At 38.1% G+C, this 25,280-nt stretch overlaps 1 protein-coding gene across 1 annotated transcript in view; it reads left to right on the top strand.

Annotated features, from left to right (window-relative positions):
• STK32C (serine/threonine kinase 32C) overlaps window positions 1-24,168 on the top strand; it is a 223,207-nt gene extending 199,039 nt beyond the window's left edge. Inside the window, exons 4-12 of the mRNA XM_067533383.1 lie at window positions 3,498-3,671; window positions 4,289-4,326; window positions 9,013-9,102; window positions 9,606-9,709; window positions 9,816-9,932; window positions 12,875-13,000; window positions 13,170-13,301; window positions 17,048-17,115; window positions 18,228-24,168. Coding sequence (XP_067389484.1) covers window positions 3,498-3,671; window positions 4,289-4,326; window positions 9,013-9,102; window positions 9,606-9,709; window positions 9,816-9,932; window positions 12,875-13,000; window positions 13,170-13,301; window positions 17,048-17,115; window positions 18,228-18,366 — 988 coding nt within the window. The 3' untranslated portion in view covers window positions 18,367-24,168. The remainder of the gene's footprint in view (window positions 1-3,497; window positions 3,672-4,288; window positions 4,327-9,012; window positions 9,103-9,605; window positions 9,710-9,815; window positions 9,933-12,874; window positions 13,001-13,169; window positions 13,302-17,047; window positions 17,116-18,227) is intronic.
• Window positions 24,169-25,280: the final 1,112 nt, after the last annotated feature.

Genomic DNA, 25,280 nt, shown 5'->3' with positions numbered 1-25,280 from the left:
AATGAATTGAAATTGTGCATGCTCAGAGACTCTGTGCCCAGAGTGCATTTTGTGCATGAGTGCTCATAAGATTCATTGGCAGCCAGGTCTGACAAACAGGTTTTCAGAACTACTGAGTCCCATGATAGCATCTTCAAAGAAAGCATTAGGAAAGAGGTAATGTTGGAAGATACAGGGATTGAATCCATGACCCATATTTATAGACTGGCGGAAGGTCAAATCAATTTAGCTTCGGGGAAGGAAGCTGGGGTCATGTTAAAAGGAGGGTGGGTGATGTGGCCATATTGGGAAAGAGGCTGAATGGGAGGGGGGAGGAAGAGGAGAAGAGAGAGAAATGGACCATCCTTATCCAACCTAAAAATTGGCACTGGGTTGCTTAAAATAGTTGTTTTTATATTTTTTAAACTGCTTCACACATTCTTTGGTATGTTATTTCAAATGATAAAGTAGCTTTTTTTTTAAACCTCAATTCCTCATTTGAAATCTGGAGACTATAATGAAGACAGGTAGCCAATATTTCCAATCCATCAGTTTTTCAAATTACCTAAAGACTCATGCAATCATATCTTCTCTACTGTTAAGAAAAGTGTGTTTTACTTGTAAATAAAGACTGTGGTAATAAAATAACAGGTAAACAAAGTGATATCTTTTGTCAAAAATGCAGTGAAGTGTATTGATAGTGCACATCATTTTCTCCGTTGGGTCCCAAGGTTTATGTCACAAATGAAATGTGTTTGTTAGTCTAAAATTAATTCCTGTTGCATGTTATTTGACCTCACAAAAACACATCAGGAATGACTGGCACTTTTTCTCAGGAAAGATCCATGAATCTGATAGCAGAACAGGCTGGATCCACATTGATAGAGTTGGCAGAGACGTTGGCTTCAAGGAGTCAGTCTCTAGTAGCCAGTGCTAATCCTCCAAACATGTTAATGAGCAATGACATATCCCAAAGATTAAAAGAAAACCCAATAACACTGAAATAAAATGATGAAATAAAGTCAATGGGTGATGCTTTAGGATTAGACTGAATAAATCACTCCAGTATAGTCAATACAATCGACCTGAGTTCGTCAAACCATTTTAACAATTGATGTAGTGAGGTTGTTAAGAAAGTGTTTTCTCTTTCAGCTAATAGAATTGTACATTCGTTTCTAGCACACATTCAGTATAAAAACAGAAATTTGGGATGCATAATTTGGGATGCATGTATCACACAATCCCACATGTAATTTGCCAAGTACTGTTGCCACAAATGGCTTTTGAGGAATGTCCAGAGTGTGGTGGATTTCTGACAAAATCCAATTGTTACAGTTTTTAAAAGACTTTTCTATTTTGTAACTGATATAGGGCTCCTCCTCTGACATTCTATGAGTTAAATTAGCCCTTGTGTTTTCTCAGTTCATTTTCAAAAAAGAGAAAGTACAGTAAATCTGCATTTAGAAAGAGTCTGAAGTTAAAATGAAATGGCTTTTTAGTAGAGTCCCAAACTTCACTTGATACATAAAAGATAACAGGGAACTCTGTAGCTCTGGGTGAATAACTCGTAGGCGCTGACTTCACAACACTTCTCAGTGCAAATCATTAGTGCAAAGTGTAGAAACATTAGGCCAGATTTTCATAGCCTAGCCTCCCTGCAGATGCAATTTAGGCCATTTACCTGACTGTGCCACAAATCAAGTAACTGGGTCTCTAATGGCCTGATTTTCAGAGCTGAGCACTCAACTCCACTGAAAGCAATGGGAGCTGTTGACCTCAGGCTTAGGCTAACATTGAACAAAATTGCACTCTCAAAAAAGATATGTGGGTCCAAAATTTCACATGCAATTATTTCTGTAGGCCTGGTTAAAGTCAGGCTGAAACTGAGGCCCTAGAACTCTCAGGTAATTATTTTAAACTAAATAATTTAGGGCCAAATCCTATGAGTTGCTCAGCCCCTCCCTTGAAGTACCAAATGCACTCAAAGGGCCCTCCATTCCCACTGAACACCTCATGGGATGGGACCTTTAATTGTGTTTGGCTGATACTATATATAATATGGGTTTGGTTTTTTTTTAAAGCAATACATAAGCAATAAACTTTTGTTACATACGATCCCATTGACACACTGGCTGTCATTATGTGTACTGTGTGCAATTCCATTGACCTCAAAGGGTTTGCACATGGAGCTAAAGCAGAATGTGACTCACTAGGTAAATGGGGCAGATCCTGTACTGACTTTCTGGGTATTGTGGGTATAAATAACTAAATATTCACTGGAGCAGGGTCTGGAACCAGGTGTCACCCCAACCCAGGTGAGTCACCTAAACTAACCATCAGGTTCTCACTCCCCCTTTCTAGGGCTCAGCAGAGAGGTGAGAGACCAAAGTTCACATTCCTGCTCCAATGACTATTTAAGTACTATGTACAAAGTGGAGCAGCTTCAACAGGAGAGACTGAGATCCCCACCTAGAATATCCCATATCTCAGTGGTTAAGGTACTTGTCTAAAATGTGGGAAACCCAAGTTCAGCTCCCTGCTCTGAATCAGACAGAATGGTGACTTGACCCTGGGTCTCCCCATCCCAGCTGAGTGCTCTAGAGTAAACAGCAGAGTCCTCCTCTGATTTTATGGATCTAGCCCAAAACACTTGGGGGAGAAGCAAAACTATTTAGCAAATTAGTGAATAGTTTTAGTTGGCCTGAAACTGCATTTTTCAGTAGCTAAACTATTTGTCCTACATTCTTTTGCCCAGCTCAACTAAGAATTATAAGTATGCCATCCCCACCCTGCAATGTGGCCTTTGAGGGGGGTAGCATAACACCACATACATTGACCTCATGCTACTGCTGAAGCAAGTACAGTCTCTTCTGGCCAATAAAAGTCCTTCACTGCCTCTAGATGTGGATAGAGGTCCGATCAGAGGGCTAGAATCAGCACCAACATTTTAATTTTAATGGAGGTTGGATAACAGTATCTCTATGTAGCATATTGTTTGTTGGTGACTTATTTGAGCTGGTAGCATGGAGGTTTATCAGATGATTATATTTGGTTTGCTGCTCATTATTCCAGCACAGTATTGATTATATCAGGAAGAATAAGTGTGTTAAGAATATAGGAGTTAAATAACAGTGCCCTAGATATAACAATGGACTGTGCAAGTAGGGTAAAATTAATTCGTGCTGCTGCCACTTCACAGAAATTTCGCATTGGAGAGCCTATATAAGAGTTACAAAATGAGGAAGGCATCGAGCAGATTAATTCATCCAGACAGAACATAGTAGTAATGGGTTAAAAAATACGAGACAATGTATTGAATAATGCATGCACAATTAAAACAAATGTAAATATTGAAGCCAGAATATTCCTGCAACTTTACTTGGGCAAATGGATGGCATTTGGTTGTTATAATTTAACATGTACAGTATAATTAGAATTTTAAAAAAAGCTCCTTCATTTTGTAGCATCTGTGAAATTAGCAAGGTGCCAGGCTGTTTACTCGCCTTTGTTTTCTGTAGGTACTCATTTCAGGATGAAGAAGACATGTTTATGGTAGTGGATTTACTCCTAGGTGGTGATCTACGGTATCATCTACAGCAAAATGTTCAATTTACAGAGGAAACAGTGAAGCTTTATATTTGTGAGATGGCACTGGCTCTAGACTATTTACGAAGTCAGCATATTATTCACAGGTAACAGCAAAATCTCTTAGCCTCAGCTGTTGAAAACTGGTGCATCTAAATAAACCAACATGGATAAATGAGATGGCCAGGATCATTAGAGCATATGGGGGCAGATCACCAGCTAGTGCAAACTGGCATAGGTCCATTGCAGTCTATTTTTGAGTTTAAGGTGGAGTTGTCCCCATTATGTTGTACTCTAATGAGTATCCCAACATCATTAACAATTGGTATTCAGTAAACAGCTCCTATTTAAACTGCACCTGGCCATAGGACCCTTTGGTCAAAATTCTGCCCTCATTTATACTGGTGTTCATTTGGAGCTGCTCCATTACCCTCTGTGGACACCAGTGTAAATTGGCCCAGTATTTGATTCTAAGTTATAGAGCTTTTCACAATAAAGACCAAATCTTGCAGTATTAATTTCAATGGGAGTGTTGCATGAGCAAGACCTGGGAGCTTTGTTCCCATTTTTTGTGTGATTGTACAGAAAAAACATTTATCTATTACACATAAGAGATGGCACATGCATGAATGATTTCTGTCATACTAGTTTTATATTTTCTACCCTAGTTATTGCCTCTTCCATTTGCACAGCTTCTTACATACAACCTTGTTTCTTTTCCCAGAGATGTAAAACCCGACAACATTCTCCTAGACGAACAAGGTAAGAAAAACCAAAACCTGTCTGTCTCTGCAGCTCCTGCAAGCGTAGGGCCCGATTCTCTATTACCATGCTTCTTGTGTGCACATTTACCCCTGGGCAAGGTGGGTGCAAGACACTACTGCTCTGGTTTGGAAGTATTGTACACTTATTTTGCACACAGGTTATGCAAGGCAAGGGAGAATGAAGCCTCAAGTATATTTGTCATAAACTAAAGCATATTTTAACTAGCTCGTATATTTTTGGGACTAATAATATTCTGGCTGAGATTTAAAAAAATGTGTTATTTTTTCTTCAAAGATTTTAATACCAATAGCTTTCAATCAAATTAACTATTAGACAAGAACTTTGTGTCCTTCCAATCTGCTAGTTGATAAACGATGTTGGGGACCGGTTTCCACAAATGCGTTAGGCTAAGGTATAATCATTGGTCATCTTCAGTACTTTGGAGTCAAGAAAAAGGGTATTTATGTATTTACTTTGCGTTTTAAAAATACAACTGTAGTCACCTATCTTGTGCTTTGGGTACTTGGGCTAAACATTGAAAATCACAATATGAACATAAACAAAGGACTGCCCATAAACAGCTTCTCCTCAGCTTATACTCTCTTCATCAGTCTTAGAGAAGGGGGATGGAGGAAATGGGCTTTACGGCCTGCCTGGAAGGTTAACAAATCTGAACAGAACAAGGTGGGAAACAAGATCAGGACCGTTCACTGAGAACATATTACTAACAGCTCTCTGCTTTATATTGAGGGAGTTCCAGCTTGCACGTCTCTGCTGATCTCAACTGTGGCAGCATATCACAGAGAGAGACAGGCAATCTCTCAGGCAACCAAGTTCTAATCCCTTTTGGTTTTTATAGGCTACAACCAACAGCTTGAATTCCACCTGAAAGTTTATTGGAAGTCAGTGCAGATTGCAGAGCACTGAAAAACCACTGAGCATAAAATAGAAAGAATGAGATAAGAGGAGGAAACAAGAGAAAATGGGTTATAGTCTGCCCTTGATTAAGACACGCAACACCACAGATGTCAATGGGGGAGCCACATGCAGATACAGGGCAGAAAATAGCCTCACAAAAGAAAGAGTGGTTTGCTTTGGATTAGATTTCTAGCTTGGCTTGAAAGTAACTATCCTTCTGGCAAGTTTTGGAATAAGTGGTTGACCTGCTGCAACTCATGTTAGATTTCTTTCTTGTTCACCTTGACAGAGTAAATGAAATGGCCACCACCCATTTTATATGCTACACCTAAAGTAGTTTTATTGTGATGTGTCTGTTTCTATGAGCAGCCACCTAAACAATATGAAAATGGAACTGGCATGTAGCCAGTCTCTTTTAAAGAGCAGACTTGGTTATACTGGAAGCATGATCAGAGTTAAAGGATTAAGGAATATTAGGTTCACTACAACCCAAATCCTCAGTGCTATACTGAACTGTAGCGAGGTCTTTTTTCTCGCTGTTCTGAAATCTCTCTCAAGGACCTAACAGAGAGTTCCTTCATTAAAAATATGTGTTTGCTCTGGAGAAGACACTTGAATGCAAACATATCAGTGAGCTTTAGATGATTTATAACCAACTGCTTGACAATTTGTCCACGTATCCCTTCGTCTTCATCTCTTTTCAGGTCAAGCAGCATCAGTCTCATATGCATAATTCATAGCGCTATTAGACAGCCTCTAACAAGAAATGGCAGCGATCTGGTACCGCCAGCTTACTCTGACCACAAGCTGTTTGGAAGACTTGCTACACATACTCAGCAATAAGCCAGTTTATACTTAAGCCATCTTGGTTTATACATGGGTTTATGCAATAGAGAAAGGGAAAAAAAGAGAGAGAGAGAGAGAGAGCCAGCCCTCTCAGAGAGAGCTGTTTTTCTCCAACCAGAAGACAAGAGATTTACCACCTGTTGCCTGGGAGCACCTAGTCCAAACGGGGATGCCCATGCTCTATAATGGGGGAAGACAAAATTGCCACTATGTCTGGGGAACAACTAGGTTCCGAAATGTGCGTTGGCATCTTTGGACTTGTGGCTCTTACACAGTGAGCATATTATAAAACTTTTGGAGACCACGAAACACACGTGCTGCAAGCTCTTTATTTGCAGTAACAGCTGCTGTCTCTTCTACCACCTGGGCAATGAGCATCCCAGTCAGGATCAGCTACTGTAGTGGCAAGTACAGACCTCACTTTGATACACCCATAAGCCAACTCTTAAAAGTGGCCCAAAACATTGGCCTGAATATGCGGTATGATATAAAAGAAACATTCTGCTAGTGACAGGGAACCTCAAAAGTCTTAGAGACTCATGCTTTGGTCAAATAAACATCCAAACTTTTGAGTGCTTATCTGAGTGTTATCCAGTCTATCATAGCTGTACAAAACTGAGCTGCAGATCTAAAAAGAACAGGTATTTTCATGAGCTTTTTCTGTCAAATACATTTTTTCATGCTGTTATTTTGGGATTGCTGTTTCCAGTCCTGGCCAGAAACAGGAAAAGCAGAGCTAGGGAGAAAATATTCAAACTTTATTTGTATCTTTAAAGGTCTCAGTTGAAGTTTTAAGTGAGAGAGATTGGATACGTTGGTTCTGATTTTATCTGAACCGGTTTGCCCATCACTAATACCTGCATAGAAAATTATCTATGTTACTCCAAGATTGGATGTTTGGAAATTTTAATGACCACCTTTCTTTCATCCAACAAGATTCCAAGAAGCATCTTTTGCCTCTTTATTTAAGATGTTGCTATGGCACTGCCTTAATGCAGCATTCTAGCATTTCCCTGTTGTCTTCACTATTGTATAAAGGATCCGGAAAGTTGTTATAACTATGTGAACAAAAATGTGAGATGATCTAGGATAGTAGTTCCCAAGGTACAGATATGAGTGGTGTTTAAGCTTCTTGAGTTTATTCCTGATACGTTAGGCTTCCCCTCCATCTGTGCTGAACCTTGGTATACATGATAACTCAAACTGGAGCTTGAGTTGCTCCAAACCTAAGTCTCACAATTCATCATGAGCACCCAAATGAGACACATCAGACACTGGCTGAGACAGCTTATGTTACAGTCCCACAGCCTAGCACAGCTGACCCAAAACAATGGGTTCTCTGGCTCTAAAAGAAACTGCAAAGAAGAAATTATGCTCTGAAAGAGGTCTCCACAATTTCCTTTTTCTCTTCCTACTTGTGTTGCTATTATAAGGCTTCCCTTTGTTCTGAAATATACTTTCAGTCTGGAATCGAAATCAGACAGTACAGAATAATAAATACATACTTCCAGGAACAATCCTGCTTTTGCAGGGAAATGGGCTGGATGATCCAGGAGGCCTTTTCCATCTCTCTCCATTTTGTGATCATGACTGTGCTCAGCGTCTTTCTGCTCAGCACTAGGCCTGGTTGAAAATATTCGTAACATTTTAAAAAAATGTTCAGTCACTTGTATCTAAAGTGCCCATCACCATAGCATCTGAGGGCCTCACAATCTTTAGGGTATTTATCCTCACAATACCTCTGTCAGAAAGAGAGATACTCTTATCTTCATCTTACTGATGAAGAATTGAGGCGCAGAGATACTAAGGGCTGGATTTTAAAAGCTATTTAAGCACCTAAAGATGCAGAATTCAGTGACAGTTAGGTGTCTAGACACTTCTGAAAATCCTACTAATCCCTGTCTGTCTCGGTGGAGGCCACTTATTCAGGGTCACATGGGAAATCTGTGGCTGAACCGGGAGCTGAACCTGGATTTCCTGAAGGCCAAACTCTCACCCTAACCACTGGACTGCTCTTCCTCAAAACAACACAACAAAGTGAAAAAATGTTCTCTGTTTTTCAAAAATTGAATTTGTTTGACCACTGTTTTTCTCATCCTTTTGCTTTCCAACCAATAATTAGTTCCTTTCTTTTAATTTTGCCTTTACATTTTGGAAAGTGACTGGGTTGCAGAAAGTGGTGAGAAATTGGCAAACAAAACAAAACAAAACAAAACAAAAAGCCCACAAAATTTTCCAGCGCAGACATTTTATTTATTTTGTGAAAGTTTCTGGCTCAGAATCCTACAGTGGCAAGGAAATAGGCTGTCTTTCCCTCACTATCCTCATTGATTTTTGGTCTGTCAAACCAACAATCCACACAAGCATTAAAGACATTTTTAAAAGGGGTAGTTCATTGCTGATATAAAGGAGAATGGGTGTTTATGAATGCATGTGTAATTGTTAAGGATGCCTTATGTGGAGTTAATTTATGTACTGTGGAAATAAAAAATGCATCTTCTTGTCCTTGGAAAAGCCTCCGTAAGTTATAGCTGATACAATACATAACCATTGCTGTGTGGGCAGAAAACAGTATATGCATTTGCCCATATGTAGCTCATTTTTTGCTCTGATCAGATAGATACTTATATGGCCTGGTATAAACTGGACATTTTTAATGACTACAATACAGCATTTCAAGTTGGGCATTTAATAAGGCAGAAAAATGACAATTTTTTCATCTGAAAAGACTGGGACCTTCAGAATACCTCTAGGATCTATGATGACCATTTAATGAGAGCCAAGTGCCACATTACCAAAGGAGCAGGCAAACGAGCATCAAATGTTTTCAGAATAATTTAATGTGTGTCTAGGTTATACAATGTTCTATTCATGACTATTTTATTAATTCCTCTTTAAAAATATGTCTTTACTTCCAAGGTCATGCACACCTAACAGATTTTAATATTGCAACAATAATCAGAGATGGTGAAAGAGCAACTGCATTAGCTGGAACCAAACCATATATGGGTAAGAAATATTTATCTGTTCATTGTCTCTACAGTTTACTTGGAAAGAATACTTACATAATATTTTATAATTTGTGTCTAACACAAAATAAATGAACTAATTTAGCACATGAAAAGTTAATCAATCAAGAAGTCTACCCTCAAGAGGTGCAAAATATTCTCTCTAAAACACCTCATGACCCTATTGTGTTTGCTCTCATCCTCCTCCCAATGTCATAATCAATTCCTGTTGTTCATGCCTTAACTTAGGACCTGTTCCTGGGAGTTGCAGTTCCCACTGGGATCTGAGGGCACTCTGCACCTTGTATGATTAAGCTGTTAGACAGTAAGCTGTTTGGGACAGAGACTCTGTTTCTTGTTTGTCTTGTGAAGTCCCATCTATGGCACTAAATAAAAATAATTCCGGCATCCATGAACTGACCCTTACTCCAAATCTGCAGCTGGATGTAAACATACACACCAGACAGAGTGAATACATTGTTTTCTTTTCTGTTTTTTTTTAAGCTCCAGAGATTTTTCACTCTTTTCTGAATGGCGGAACAGGCTACTCCTTTGAAGTTGACTGGTGGTCTTTAGGAGTGATGGCGTACGAACTTCTTCGTGGATGGGTGTGGTGTCCTCTACTGTTTTATATACTGATGTTTTGAGATTTTTTTTCTTATTTTCAAAGGGAAGAATTGTATTATTTTCATATTTTCATTTTCTTTTCCTCAGAGACCCTTCGACATCCACTCCAGTAACCCTGTAGAGTCTTTAATTCAGCTGTTTAGTACTGTAAGTGTGCAGTATTCATCAGTATGGTCAAAAGAAATGGTTGCTTTATTGAGAAAGGTAAATACTGTTTCTTCAGTTCAATTTCAGTTGTGTGGTCACAAATTCCATATTGGCTACCATAAGTTAATTACAAACTGGTCATCTGTTGGCTTCAAAATATTAACAATTTCCCAGGCATTGAAGAGGGACTACTCCTTTGTACTTTATTCAATGGTTAGTGGAATTGAATTGCTCCAAAATATAATTTGATTAGTCATTTGCTCTTTTATCCATCTTCTCTTCTGTTAGTTAGCAAGTGAGGTGTGTTACTGATTGGTTTAACTGATATAATCATATACTTGCTCAGGTTAAGATACTGTTAACATAACTGCCTGTATGGAAATGTATTACCTCCAACTCTCTGAAAGTCACAGCTGACTGTTGAAATAACTACCTTTCACCATAGAATGATTGCGGCATAAAATATATAGGTGTTTGGTGATCCTGCTGTGATAATGCTTTCTTTCTCCAATTCTGCAGTCAGTGAATCGGATTCTGGTTTGTCTAGTAATTAGAAATGTGTTTGTTTCCTTTTTTTCCTGGGAAAGATGTGCTTTGTCACTTCCATTTTATTGTTTGCATCTAAGAAAGTCTGTGAATTTGAAGCTGATGTCGGTTTCCTAGTGTTCTATTTATTAAAGGATTCAGAAAAGTGACTAATCAAGAGTATAAAAGATAAACACTTCGCTGACAGCAAATAAGTGACTCCAATATAAGTTAATGTTGGGTGGACAATTTACATAATTAGATTTTATTTTAGTAAGAAGCAGAGTTGTTAGTTATTGTTGCACTAAAATTACTCAGTAAGATCACATACACCATCTACTGGATTAACGCAGAAAATGCATGCTTTTAAAGGGAACAGTATATATGAAAATTAATAATAAATATCCATAATCCAAAAGTTATCAGTCACCATCCCCAAACCAGGAAATCCCCCAGGCCTCCAAGAATCCCACCAGTTTTCTTGCTCTAAAACCACAATCTTTCCAGCTGAAGCAAACCTCACAAGACTCTTTGGAGCACAGCATCATCTTTCCTTAATCAGCTGGCTAAGGAATTGTGGAGTAATGTGGGACATTTCTTCCCCAACAATGGGCTGAGCATGTTAACTACACAGCACTTCCTGATCTTACTAGACTGACCAACAAGAGATCGGGACTAGTAATCAAATGTTTCCTTCTTCTGGCCCCAAAAGAGGAATTTCCCCCACAATTAACCCAGTTAGGTTCAGTCATGAGCCAATGGTAGCTTTACCATACCTAATGACATTGATGTCCAATATCTTATTAACCCTGCACCACTTATGAGTGGGACTATACACAAGGGTAAAGCACGGGGATGGGAAGAGATTCCCAGCTTTCCACTGGGATCTAGCATGGGCTGCTAGCTCTGAACTGTTATGTAATACATGTGGCCTATACATGATGATGTGGGGAGGCATAAAGGCTTTAATGCTTTTATTTGGCATGATGGCATTGCTTGCTCTGCACCCATCCAAACTCACACCCGTAAAAATCTTTACATCACTCCACACCCTCATATCTTAAGTGATTGCTTGAGGGACCATCAGGCATTAGTTGCCTGGCAGATATAGACTTTCTATACTGAACAACATTTTACTGAAAATCTAGAATATGCTTTACAGTGGGCTCTCAAGACAGGGTGGGAGACTTCATGGAGGTAGTTCTTAGTATAGGTTTCACTACTCAAGAGTGTGTGATGTGTATACATAAACTGGAAGGACAGGAGGATTGTTTTCATTGCACACAAAGTAGTTAAACATCAGAAGGGTAACAGATGCATAAGCAGTACTGCTGAGAACATAGCAAAGGCTCTGTTTTGCTATAGTACATCACAGCGAAAAATGGATTGACCACACAAAGAATCAGATGTTATGCAGGAACATTTTATCAGTCCCAATGGCTAAGAAAATTATAATAAAATTAATATTACCACAGTGAAACTTTCACATCCTAAGAGTTCTGCTTTGTTGTGCTGATATCAGGACTGAAGTTATGAGTGTTAGTTCTTGGCTTTCTGTAAGCAATAAGACACCATCCTCTCCTGAACTGTTTTAGTTCACATAAACATCCAGAATCCTGGATGCTTGTCAAATTCTAGATATATTCACCGAACTGGAGCAGAGTGAAGCACATTACATTTCCCTGTGTAATCACCTTGGACATAAAAGACTGAAGACCGATTTTATCTTACCAAAAACTGTAATAATCCTATATAACTTCACTGCCTAGAATATTTTATTCTTCTGAAATAGGGATTTTAAAGTGCTAAATTCTCTGAAAAACCAGGACCCAATGCCTCAAACTGTGCAGCCAAACTTACTGGATACTTTTGACCTAGATCTCATTGTACCTCAATACCCCATCTATAAAATGGAGATAATCCCACCCCATCATTTTGCAGGGGTAGTGTGCCAATATATTCATTAATGTTTGTGATGCACTCAGATACTATAGTGATGGGTGCCGTTGAGGAAATTAATAATTCTGTCTTCAGAGCAGGGTTTGAATAGTGCACAGTAAATAAGCCATTGGGCCATACATTGAATAATGAGGAGAAAATGAAATATTGACCACCTTCCACCCAGTGCACTGAAAGAGGCAGGGATCCTGTGAAAAATATAGTATGTGGTCAGATATCATAAAGCAGACACACAAGGGGATTGAATTAAGGGTGGACAGGCTACCTTAATTATGTCATTTCCTAACATTTGAGTGCTTGAGTTTGCAACCTCAATGATTTTCTTTTAACAAGATTTTTTGTTTGGTTTGGTTTTTTTCAGATAATACATGTATGAATATACAAAATATGCATCATTTCCCAGAAAGTTTTTTCCTGTTAGTTAATTATAAGAGCATGATTAAAAGCAAAATGATTCTGTATGCCTGTTCTTTCTCAGGCCAGACCATGTCTTACTGCAGTACTTGTCATTTCAGCTATTGACAGTGAACCCTGAGCATCGATTTTCCAGCCTTGCTGACGTTCAAACTTCAGCGTACTTATCAAATGTCATCTGGGATGATGTCTGTGAGAAAAAGGTGGAGCCAGGCTTTGTTCCTAATGTAAGCAAAAGTGATGACCTAATCAGTTTACCCTTATTGAACAATGATTGCTGTTTACTTAAGACAAAGGATTTCTATGACTGAAGTAACTCCTAAATGTATTAGCCGAAACATATTCTGATACATCGCAGAGCTAAGCTCAGTCAGTACCTTTGTACCATTCTAACAGAAAGGCCGTCTGCATTGCGATCCCACCTTTGAGCTAGAAGAGATGATCCTGGAGTCAAGACCCTTGCATAAAAAGAAGAAAAGACTTGCAAAAAACAAGTCCAGGGACAACAGCAAGGACAGCTCACAGTCAGTAAGTCCTTTCTTGAATAGCTCAAACAAACAATGGTCAATGGGACAAAAAGCTGAGGTGTTGAAATCTGGATTGTTATAAAAGCAGTTACTTTGCATGGTGGCTTTTCATTTATATATATATATATATTGTAATAAAAATATTCAGCCAAGTGGACAGTCAGACTGACTCTGCCTGAGAGCTGAATTTTCCTCTTCCATTGGCATGCCAGAGCTCTTCCACATTATTCTGTTATCCCTAAAGTGACATGAGTGGGGGGATCCGTGCACATTGATAAAGAAACTATAAACATCCAGAGATCCACTATGTAGATAAGGAAGAAAGATTTTCATGTAAGATGCAGTACCATTTATACAGTTAGGTTGTGAGTTTTCTACACACTGATTTACACCTGTGTAATTCCTTTGAATTCTGTGGAGTTACTCCGAATTGACCCTCACGTCAGTGAAAGGAGAACAAAATTATTAGTAATATGTAGGGCTGTCAAATGATTAAAAAATAATTGTAATTAATCATGAGATTAAAAAAATAGTCACAATTAATTGTGGTTTTAATCGCACTGTTGAACACTAATAGAATACCAATTTAAATGTATTATAAATATTTTTGGATGTTTTTGTACATTTTCAAATATATTGATTTCAATTACAACACAGAATACAAAGTGTACAATGCTCACTTTATAGTATTTTTCATTACAAATATTCTCACTGTAAAAGATAAAAGAAATAGTATTTTTCATTTCACCTCATACAAGTACTGTAGTGCAATCTCTATCATGAAAGTGCAACATACAAATGTAGAATTTTTTTTTTAATTTTTTTTTTTACATAATTGCACTCAAAAACAAAAACTATATAAAACTTTAGAGCCTACAAGTCAAAGCATAAAGGGGCACACCAATGTTTAGCATACCTGGCACATAAATACCTTGCAACGCCGGTTACAACAGTGCCATGTGAACACCTATTCTCACTTTCAGGCAACATTGTAAATAAGAAGCAGGCAGTTTGTTTGTCTTAGAGATTGGCTGAACAATAGGACTGAATGGACTTGTATGAGATGAATAGAAAAATATCATCTTTTATTACAAATATTTGCACTGTAAAATAAACAAAAAATAATAATATAAAGTGAGCACTGTACATTTTGTATTCTGTGTTGTAATTGAAATCAATATATTTGAAAATGTAGAAAAATATCCAAAAATAGTTAAAATAAATTGAAATTGGTATTCTATTGTTTAACAGTGCAATTAGGACTGCAATGAATCATTACTATTTTTTAAATCTAGTCAATTTGTTTTGTGTTAATCTCATGCATTAACTGCGAAATTGACAGTCCTAGTAAAATGAGATGTATTGCAAGTTAGAACTATTGATGAAGCTAATATTAATGATTCAAAGCTTTATTTGAGTCCCCTACGTGGAAGAATAATAAAATTCTGCAGTATTACCATACTGGCTTCTCACAGCTTATTTCAAATACTGCATGTTTAAGTTCTCAAGAGCTATTCTCAAGTGAGTGTTGCAACACTACTAACCAAACACTAGGATATCTTGTGCAATCCTGATCTAAAGTATTCTCAGTAATGCATGGGAAACACTCTTTTCATGTAGATCTTTCTTGGATGTGTATGCTGACTCTTGATTTCCTTACAGTGCCCTTCCTTTGAGAAGTAGCAGGAAGTTTTGGAAACAGGCAAAAAAAGGCAGATCTTAGGTGTCTCCTGTGAATTCCCATTAATGTTCCATGAGACTGCTCTAGGGTCATTTTTACTGGCCGCAATAGTTTTGGTTTTGGTTAGAAAAAAATATTGAGGAAACACCCATTCTTTTAGAAACTAGGTTATATAATTATTTTTCATCCTGAGAGCCAGGGTTAATGTTAGACTCAGGTCACTGGTGAAATGAATGCGGGATTCTCAATCTTTTCCATGATGATCATGTCCCCATAAAATAACCATCACGTCATTTGGCATAGTAGACTAACTTCATCTCAGGGAAAGCCCAGTATTTGTAAGGGGTGTGATAGGCTGTAATTGATGTGTATTGGTAAATCTATGTGAGGAAGCATTCACAACACCTAACCACTTACTTTTGGACTCAGGGCAGTGTTCCTTGCCTCTATTAGTCTCATGAGCACTAAAATTATCCCCCAAATAAAAAACACTGGTTTAAAGAATACCAGCTATCTTACAAACAGCAAGAAGTATCTGTTTGAATCCTCCCTCGTTTGTGGGCTGAATCAATTCCTCAACAGTAGATCATTTCCTCGGTCAGGGATAGTTAACGTTTGTCAATGAGGGCTACTGTAAAAGGTTGGAAGAAGAATTCAGGAAGCCAAAAAACCAGAATAAGCAAACTTAATACCATTCGGAGGCACTCCCTGACAAGTGAGTTAAAAGCACTCCGTATTCCAGGTCATTTTGTGCTTCACGAGGCAATTATGTATTTTAAGTCCCCCTCATACAGTGCCACTGTCTGTAACAGACCTGAGCATTGGCCTGGACCAGAATGGGGAAGAAGCCCAGCAGAGACACTGACAGATCTCCATATCGGGTGGTGCAGCAGGCTGCTTGCTGCAGCCCAGGCACAGAAGGAGTGGGGCAGTGCAGTTTGGTTCTAGACCAATGGCAAGCCAGAGGCTGTTGACGGATAGGCTATCAGAGTTGGGCCCCTGCAGAGGCTTGTATCTGCTTCCCACTTCCCTCAAAAGTCCCTTCCCTTTGGGCAAAATATCCCTGGAGCTTTGGTGAGAAAAGGGTGAAGATTTTGAAGGCCTCTCAGGCTTCCCTGCCCCTGGGCCTCTGCAAGGGGAGATTCCTTCAGTTGCTAAGTCCCTCCCAACCCTTCCTCCAATCAGTTGGCAGGAGAGCCTAGAAAGAATGTCTAGTGGTGTGTGTGGTGTGTCAGCTGACTCAGAATATGTATAGGCTAGGTGGGGGAAAGTGTGAGGTTGCCAGATGTTGTTGGGTGTCTGATGGGTATGAATGAATGTTGTGTGTGTATGGTTGTGTTTGCACATGTGTGTAGGGATGGCGGGCAGAAATATGTGCCAGGTATAAATGTGTGCCAAATGTGTGTGGAAGGTGGGTATGATGACACGTGTCAGTCTTAAGTAGGGCCTATGTGTGTTAAGTAGATGGTGATGTGGAGGATAAAAGAAAGAAGAGGTAAAGTTCAGGAGACATCACGAGTCCTCTGTGTGCAGGTGTGCACTGCTACATTTTTTTCCAGCCTCTGTATGTCCTGCCAATCTCCCTGATGGTGCTGTATGTATGTAGCTCTGAAGGCACTGTGTGATCCATCAGGATGAAAGTCGTTATGGGTGAAATTCACCTCTGACATAGGGTAGTTAAAGGCCTACATACTGCTTAAATCCTGCATAAGACCTGTTTTGAGGATTTAAGTGTGAGGCGTAGTGTATTGGCCTTATGCTTCCTCTCTGCACCAGGGTCAATTTCACCCTGTATAAAACAGATTATTATATAGTAAAGGATTGTGTGTATTTAACATGTTTTCTGTGTAGTAAGGAAATTATGGCACTAGAATTGAAAACAGAACACTGATTAAAACGTGAAAAAAATGAAGGTGCTTGTTTTCATCATCAATTTAGGCTGAAATTCCTACTCACTGATTACATTATATTCATGTACATCTAGACATAGCAATAGTCACATCTACAGCTTACTGTTTTCTATAGTGACTTCTCATGCACATAATCTTTTGCTTTTTTCAAAACAGGAAAATGACTATCTTCAGGAATGTCTCGAAGCAATCCAGCAAGACTTTGTCATTTTTAACAGAGAGAAGTGAGTGAGGGGGAGTGTTTTCAGAAGGAAAGGGGGCTTCTTTTTACTTAGCAGCATTGGGGTTCACAAGAACAGATTTTTGGGAGCCATAAGTATGAGAATCTAATCAATGGCCCAGTTCTGCATTATTGACTTCAGTGGAGCAGACTCAGGCCCTGTGTTTGTTTAAAGCTTAACTAACAAAGGGAGCTGAAAAACAACTCCAAAAAGCCTCGGTGATTATACTCTATACTTAAATCAAAACATGGATTTTAAAATACTTATGATTCTGAGTCTTGAATATACCCATAATACTTTCCCAGTCACTATTTTTGATGACATGGGAAATGAAAGAAATATGGTAAAATGCCCTCCATGCTCTGCAATGGGTGAATGAAAGCACTGCAATCAAAATATCTGCTTTCTCCTATTGGCTGAAAATATTCATGACATTTTTTCTATTAAATTAAAACAGTGTGATAGGAAGCAACTCCTCCTAAAATAGGAGATAAGTAAGGAATCCCACTGTGAACAAAGCTCATCAAAGTTTGTAAACTCATCACAGCAGATTACTAGATATCCCCTTATGGCTTGTACAGTATTGAATATGCCATTGTGTTTAAAATATAATTAGAATACACCTGCAGCTGTTTGGGTTCTGGTACCCTATAGTCAGCAAGACTTTTATACAGCAGTTTATGAAAATGTTAGGATATGGCTTGGCTGGATCTCAATTATTGAAGAAACTCAGATGTCTGTTTCATGTATTATATTTATTCATGCATTTGTTTCATGTATTACAAGGGCAACTGATACTTAGCACATAAAGAGAGAGCATTCACTGCAATGGCTAAGTCATTGGTTCTCAAACTTTTCCAAAACTGGGATTTCCCTCCTATTTAGCAAGAATCTAGCCAGGCCCCTTTAGCTTTCCGAGAATTAAAGGGTGGTTGTGACCCCCCTGACACCTAACTGTGACCCCTAAGTTGAGAACCCTGGTGATAAATTAGTATATGTGAATGGCAGGGGCGCCTTAGGACTCATTTTCCATATGAATTTTTTCAATCATTGTGCCTACAAACATTTGCAGTGCGGAGAAAGCATGTAACATGTTACTCTTATGTTCTGCACAGGCTGAAGAGGGGTCAGGATCAAATGAATGAATCGATTTCTCCTCCTGAAACTACTGATGAAGCTGAGACAGAAGCTGAATCCGAGAATTCCAATTTAAATATGTGTAGCTCAGTATGTTCTTCTACAGGCAGCAGCTAGGACTACAGTTTCAAGGCAATAGGCCAAAAGCCTACACGTCTCTTGAAAAAATCATTCTCAGGTTGCAATGATGAATATATACTGAACACTGCGTACTATAATTGAAAAAGTCACAAAATCAATATTCTAAAGCTGTAGCAGAGGTAGATAGTTCTTAAAGAACTGAATTCATGGATTTCAATGATTGCCAGTTCTGAACACTGGATTGCCTACTATGACGAAAAATACTTGCTATGCAACACCCTTGGAGAAAACAGTTCAGTTTCTTTCTTTGCTCTTTTTCAATGGCAGATTGTTGACTCGGACACATTTTAACATGGCACGTGAACAGGTCAGATCTTTGCATGTGAGCAAGGAGCATGCAGCACAGTGTGTTTGGGAAAGATTGAGAAGATGATGTAAAGCTCACCTTTGCACTCCCTCAGAACTAGGATTGCTGTTTACAAGATTGGCCCCTGGTGTAAATTAGAGAAACCCTCAGGCTGCTCTAATTAATGACAGGTGCTAACAGTCTCATGGGACTAAATAGCTGAGGATCATGCAGTTTAAGAGCACCTCAGCCAGACCCGCTTTCCTCTGGCTGCACTCTCTACATATAAGAGCCTTTCTGTCGACTCAGGCTTCTCCTTGCACTGGACCAATCCCTGAGGGGCTGGATATACTGACTTCACTAACGGATTCTCCAAAGAGAATCCATTAGTGGAGTGGCACAAATTGGTTGCACTGCACCAGAGGATCTGGTCCAAAATATTTAATCTCTTTGCATGTCTATTCATAGCTGCAAGGAGCTGTGCAAATTACAAGTGAACGAATCAGATGTTATTCTATTTTTTCAACTCATTGAGTTAGTAGGGCATAAGTTCTTTTGGATTTAGGTTTTACTTAGGGTGACCAGATAGCAAGTGTGAAAAACTGGGACAGGGAGTGGGGAGTAATAGGCACCAATATAAGAAAAAGCCTCGAATATCTGGGACTGTCCCTATAAAATCGGGACATCTGGTCACCCTAGTGTTACTGGAAATGTATACAGTGGGTAGCCATAAAATGCTGCTCAATAATGGAAGAAAGGTGGTGTTAGGTTTACCCTTTTGTTTACTTTATTCTAAGTGTAAAATAAAGTACTGTACATAACCTTCTGGTATCTGTCTTAACTTTTCATTAGGACAGGAGATCTCTTGACTTTGCTCCAGCTGTGGATATTGCCTTTCTAATTGTTTCAGAAGCCTTTTCTATGTTAGGCTTAGTGGCTTATTCTACTGCATAGTGGCTTTAGCTTACTATTACTGAAATCAAGCCATCAATTCTACTACACCATTCAATTATTGTACTGTGCATATATCTCATTATAATTACATCCACACAAAAGCTATCAAAATCTGTTTGTTACCAGATCTTAAGAAAGTTGCCATGTTTGCATCCTTACTCTATATTCATGAAGCATAATGGATAGAGAGTGTTTTTAATAGATGCAAACTATTTCAAGGCAATTTCTGCTGTGTTGATGTATAATTTTCAGTGTCTACGAATGAAACAAAAGGAATAACCAGTGTAAAACAATATTTTATGTAAAACAACAAGACATGCTTACCTTCCACAGTTTTATGTGGAAACTGATAAGTGATGAAAATTGCGCAGAATCAAATTTTCATAAAAATCTTTTGAAAAATATTCAAGTGTGCAGGCACAACTTGGGGGGAGGGAGGGTAAGAGACGTCAACATTTTTATACCAGTTGCAGAGTTATTTTTAGGACAAAGCTAGGTAAATCGTATGTCCTGTTAGTAATTAAACTGTAGAAGACGATGGTTCTTCCTAGAGTTGTGAACATCCACATCCTATCATACATAGTATATAATATGAGCTATGAGAGCTTGAATAGGCCCTAATATCGGGAGCCAGCTCTATACAGAGAATAAATATCCACCTATGTTAATGTTCCTTGATACTACTATAAACTATCCCTGCTCTAATGGTTGAAGTAAGAGTTAGCTTATTTTAGTAAGACAGGTCTAAAATAAATACTCCCCTCCCTTTTGCCCTTTCTGTGCCAGCTACAGAAGAACATTTACCTCCCCAGCTCTGAGTCATAAACTTAAAAAGAGATTTTTTTCCCTTTTCCTTCTGCCCTGCAGTAACATTCCAGCTGATTACCAATCAGCAAATGAATCCATACAGACATCCTCCTTTATGTTTGAATGGAATGTACGATCTTAGCCCTATGCTTTGAACATTTTTCTAGGAACACCTTGCCCCCCACTCATGCATTTTGTTTTCAGACACCATCCCCTTCCACTTACATTTTATTTTTGTAAAGGTAATGGATCTAAAGACTCAAATTTTTGTCTTGATCCAAGGCATATATTGCTTTACTCTCTTTCTCTTCCCCTTTCTGTTGCAAATTCCCAACCAGCTCATTGCCCCATAGCAGAGATATTACTTATTAATTTTGATTCTTTTAAATAGGTACCTTCCAAAGTAACAGCTCTTTACCTTCATTCTCCATTCCAATAGTCATATCAGAGCACTCAACGTGTGCATCAGGAATTGTCTCTTTCTTGTGTTTGATAAAAAGAATCGGACAAAAAAGCTCTGAGAGATAAGTGGGTGCAAGCATACCTCAACTTGCCAAGGCTCAAATGTGGATTGCAGTGTGTGACAAAGATGGAAAATGAAGGGCACAAGAATTATTAATGCATGGAACTCAAATGTTGTGAGCCTCAGTCTGTTGGTGTAAATGGTTCTATAGCCTCGGTTTCATTATTCTTTCTCTCTCATGTAAATAATTTTCACCAATAAAATGATGGCACACCAAAATTGTGAGGCATGTAGGTAGTGATGGGAATGAAAGATCAAAATTTGACAGGCGTGGATGCACTCCTTACAAGTTAATGTCAGAAACCCCCTCCATTGTAAGGGGCTCTCTGCAGCTCTATTAGAATATACTGTAATAGAAAAAGCAATAGAACCCATTCACTGCTGTATTTAGCACATGGTATAAGTGGTCTCTGAAGTTGAAGTTACAGTGTTTAGGAATTAACTGACTTTTTCAATTCAGGCTTTGTTTATTGTTCATTATTTCCCCTTTTTGTTACTTATTTTTCCATAAGCAGAAATGTCCTCATAGCATCAAGCACTAAACAGCAAAGCACCAGTGAGGACATCTCATCATCACTGCTTCTAGGTCAAATCATTAGGGGTCAAATTCTGGTTGCCCAGAATGCACTGTTGAAGTGCAACATATTATTTCCTAAGGAAACAAGATCTGGAAAACATTTGTGCGCACACTATTTCTGTCTCACTTAAAGGCATTTCTAAATCTTGATCTCTGAGAAGCAAATGGCATGACAAAGAGACTTTTAGAATTATTGTACCATATATTTGAAACACACTGAGTACAAAATAATTTTAGTACTCATTTTCTATCTTAAATAATGCATGCAAAGTAGCTCACTAATACCCATCTGGGAAATAGTTTTACTGACGCCTATTTACACATACTCCCTACAGAAGAGATTACATGCATATAGTAACTGTAAAAAGAAGACAAATTGTAAGACATGGATGCATATTTGCTTTACTGTTAAACAGAAAACAATAAGGTTTAATATGATGGGCCAAATTCATCCCTGGTGTAACCCCACTGACTGTTTTAATTTGTATCATTTATAGTTGTATGTTCTCAACATAAAATGTATGTTTTGCTTTAGAAAAAAATATGTGAAAAGATTCTGGCCTATGCACTCCAGTATATTTTACCAATTCTCCTTCTCTTTGCTGTCTATGGGGTATGTATTGTTTGAGGTGTGGCAGATTCTATAATAATTATATTGTGGTAATTTTAATGTTGCCTCTTTACTTGATTGGGATGCATTGTCCTGATTTCTGTGTTGCTTTTATGGGTGTTTGATTAAAACTGTATAATCTTTAGGACAAATTGGGCCTGATCCAATGCCTATTAAAGTCCATGGTAGTCCTCCTATAGAGGTCAGTGGGCATTTGATTGCACCCTTTTTATCTATTTCAAATAATGCCCTGTGCAAAACTTCATTTGTTACATATAAAACTTTTGTGGGCAATAGGATTTTTTTGTGTGTTCACCTGTTTCATCAGTACCATGGTCCTTTGTACACAATATTTTACACAGACACAGAGATATACATCTTTAGGAATCAAGAGTTTAATGCATAGTCTTTCTGCTATACAGTGAAATAATGTATTTTCTAGTCTGTACTTGTGTCCCTTATTTATGACTAAGGTCCTCGGTGAGCAGAACTAAGTGGGATAAGATCACAGAGCTCCCAGCTTTCTAGTTGTTCTACCTCTGCAACCAGAACATTAAACAAATGTTTACCTTTAGTGCCAAGGTCATCAATGCTAATCCTTGACTGAGGAAAGGAATCATTCTTTTCTGCTGTTGTTTATATTGTTTTTGTTCATAGCTAAAAAAAAATCCATTTTCTAAAATAATTCAAGAAGTGCTTTTCACATTCCATGTGGCTTACTATAGGTAAAGATTTTAGTATTTTATTGTTTATACAATTCTAAATGCTAGTAGAAGCAGTAATTAGACCCTCTGAAGTTCTGGAAGATGGAGATCACATGTTTTATCCTGGTCTTTAAGTTCACATGCAAGGCCTTTTAGTGTAAGGAGATTTAAGAACAATTGTGACTGTGTGGTTATGGCTCAATTCCAGTTCCTTACATCTTTCAAAAACACAGTGGGAGTTTTGGGAGTATAGTGATGGCATTACAGGCAGTAGATGAATAGGAAACCATACTGCCAAAAACACTCTTGCAGTAGTGGCATGGAAACTTTATTTGAAATAAAACATGAAGAATGTGCCACTCATATCTCACTGTACCACTGGCAAAAACAAGACTAAAGATGTGCACTGCTCATTGCAGTGTATGTAATGAATGAAATTAAGTTATTGTAGGGCTCTATTTTATATGTGAATGGGCTGGTTCCTATTAACAATTTATTTTTGTTTTGAATCTCTGCATCTCTTTTGATTGTATCTCTTATTTTAGAGCCTGATTCTGTACTTGGTACACAAGCAAAACTACTGGTGTAATTCATGGCATACATCTATCATTCACAATCGTTTGCAAGGTTGATCACTAACTCTGGTTTACATCTCTAACTCCCTTACCAGAACCACAGTACTAAACCTGAATCTGCATAAAATATTCAAATGCTCTGTGTATTAATCATTCTTCATGATGCATTATATAACCTCTTTGTGGTTTTCCACAACCCATTGTACTATCCGTATGCTATTTGTAATACTATTAGCCGCAATTCATTGCTGTAAGATAAGTAATGTTCTCTTTTCTCAGTTTGTTACACTGAAAATTTCTGAAAATACTTCTAAAACTTTCCAATGAACTCCAACTGACTTTCCTGGGAATTTTGCATGACAAAGGCATGCAAGATCAGGCCTTAAGGGTTCATTTTTTGCTATCTATTTATTGGTCTATTCCTTGCTCAAAAGAGTAAAAGTTATAATAACTATTTAAAAAAAAAACAGTAGAAACGTCTACAATAGCATAAACTTGACTTAGAACAGTGCTGAAAACTGATGCCTTGCAGGCATATTTTTTTTTAATTATTTCAGTGCAAATCAAATATGTAAGTATATCTTTGTATTTTATGATAATACAATTCTGTAATTTTTATTGCATGAAAATACCACCATATTATACAAGGAAATTTAAGTTTATGGCAATATATTTGTGTTTTTGCAGATATTGCAGAGAAGCCACTGCATTTGTGGAGTAATAAATGTGTATTTTTAAGATACCTGAACATTTGCAATCATTTCTAGGTTTATTGTTCAATAGAAATAAATTAAGTGTTGTAAGGAGGTCATGTAGTGGTCATATTCCTTATTTACATATTCATGGGCTTGATATTTTTACAGTTAGGTATAACAGCCAAAATATATAACAATTCTATCTTATATCCTCCATTATGATCATGCATACACTAAAGATCTGATCAGTAGTATTTTAATATGCCAATTAATAATCCATATAAAAATATTTGTAATATGCATCCAAGATAAAAAAAATGCAATTATACTCTCCCTTCTGGTGTTTTGGGCACTCATTCAGAAATTAAGTATGTTGATCTTTAGGTGTCGTGCACACCTACTTTAGCCAGATTAACACAACTGTGTTTACAGTACATCCAGAATATTAGGAGAATGCTCCCAGGATGCACTTTTCTTACACAAGCACTTGCAGCATCGTAGCAACACATGCAGAATGTATTGTATTCTTCCAACATAGTGTGTACTGGTAAAGTAGAGACTTTCTAAGCCTGGGGAAATAGATAATAAATTGCTTTAAGGACAGGTACAATATTAGGCTTCTTAAAGCCAATGCATATAATATGGGTAATGCTTGTCCACCATAGCCATATCCATTTCTTCCCACATAGCTAGAAGGGGTCCCCAGTCTGGAGGCCTGGATTTTCCTCCTAATCTCGTTATTCTGGTTTTCACGAAAATCAATGCGATTTTGTGGATTTTGTCCATTGATGCCTAGAACATTCCCAGAAATTTGGATTGGATATAGCATTAGAAAATTATCAGATAACATACAGACAAAGAAATGCCATAAAATTGAGTGTAGGGCCTCACTTAACTCGCCTAATTATTTATTTGTATTGTGGTAGCAGCTAGCAGCCCTGGTCATGGACCAGGACTGAGCAAGGCACTTACAAAAACAGACCAAGAAGTTGGTCCTTGCCCCACAGAGTTTACAGTCTAAACCAAAAACCAACAGGTGGCTATAGTGAGACAGATGAAGGACCATCAAAAAGCAATGAGACAATACCAGGAGTCATCTCAGCACTCTAGTTACCTAACTGTTGTCAAATTCTTTGTAGGTACCACAGCAGAGGAGGGT

Source organism: Emydura macquarii, unplaced genomic scaffold (genome assembly GCF_026122565.2).
Source record: "Emydura macquarii macquarii isolate MOO-44397 ecotype Brisbane River unplaced genomic scaffold, CSIRO-AGI_Emac_v2 contig_3343, whole genome shotgun sequence".
NCBI lineage: Eukaryota > Metazoa > Chordata > Testudines > Chelidae > Emydura > Emydura macquarii.
The sequence above is the reverse complement of the archived record's forward strand: the minus strand, read 5'-3'. Positions and strand labels throughout refer to the sequence as shown.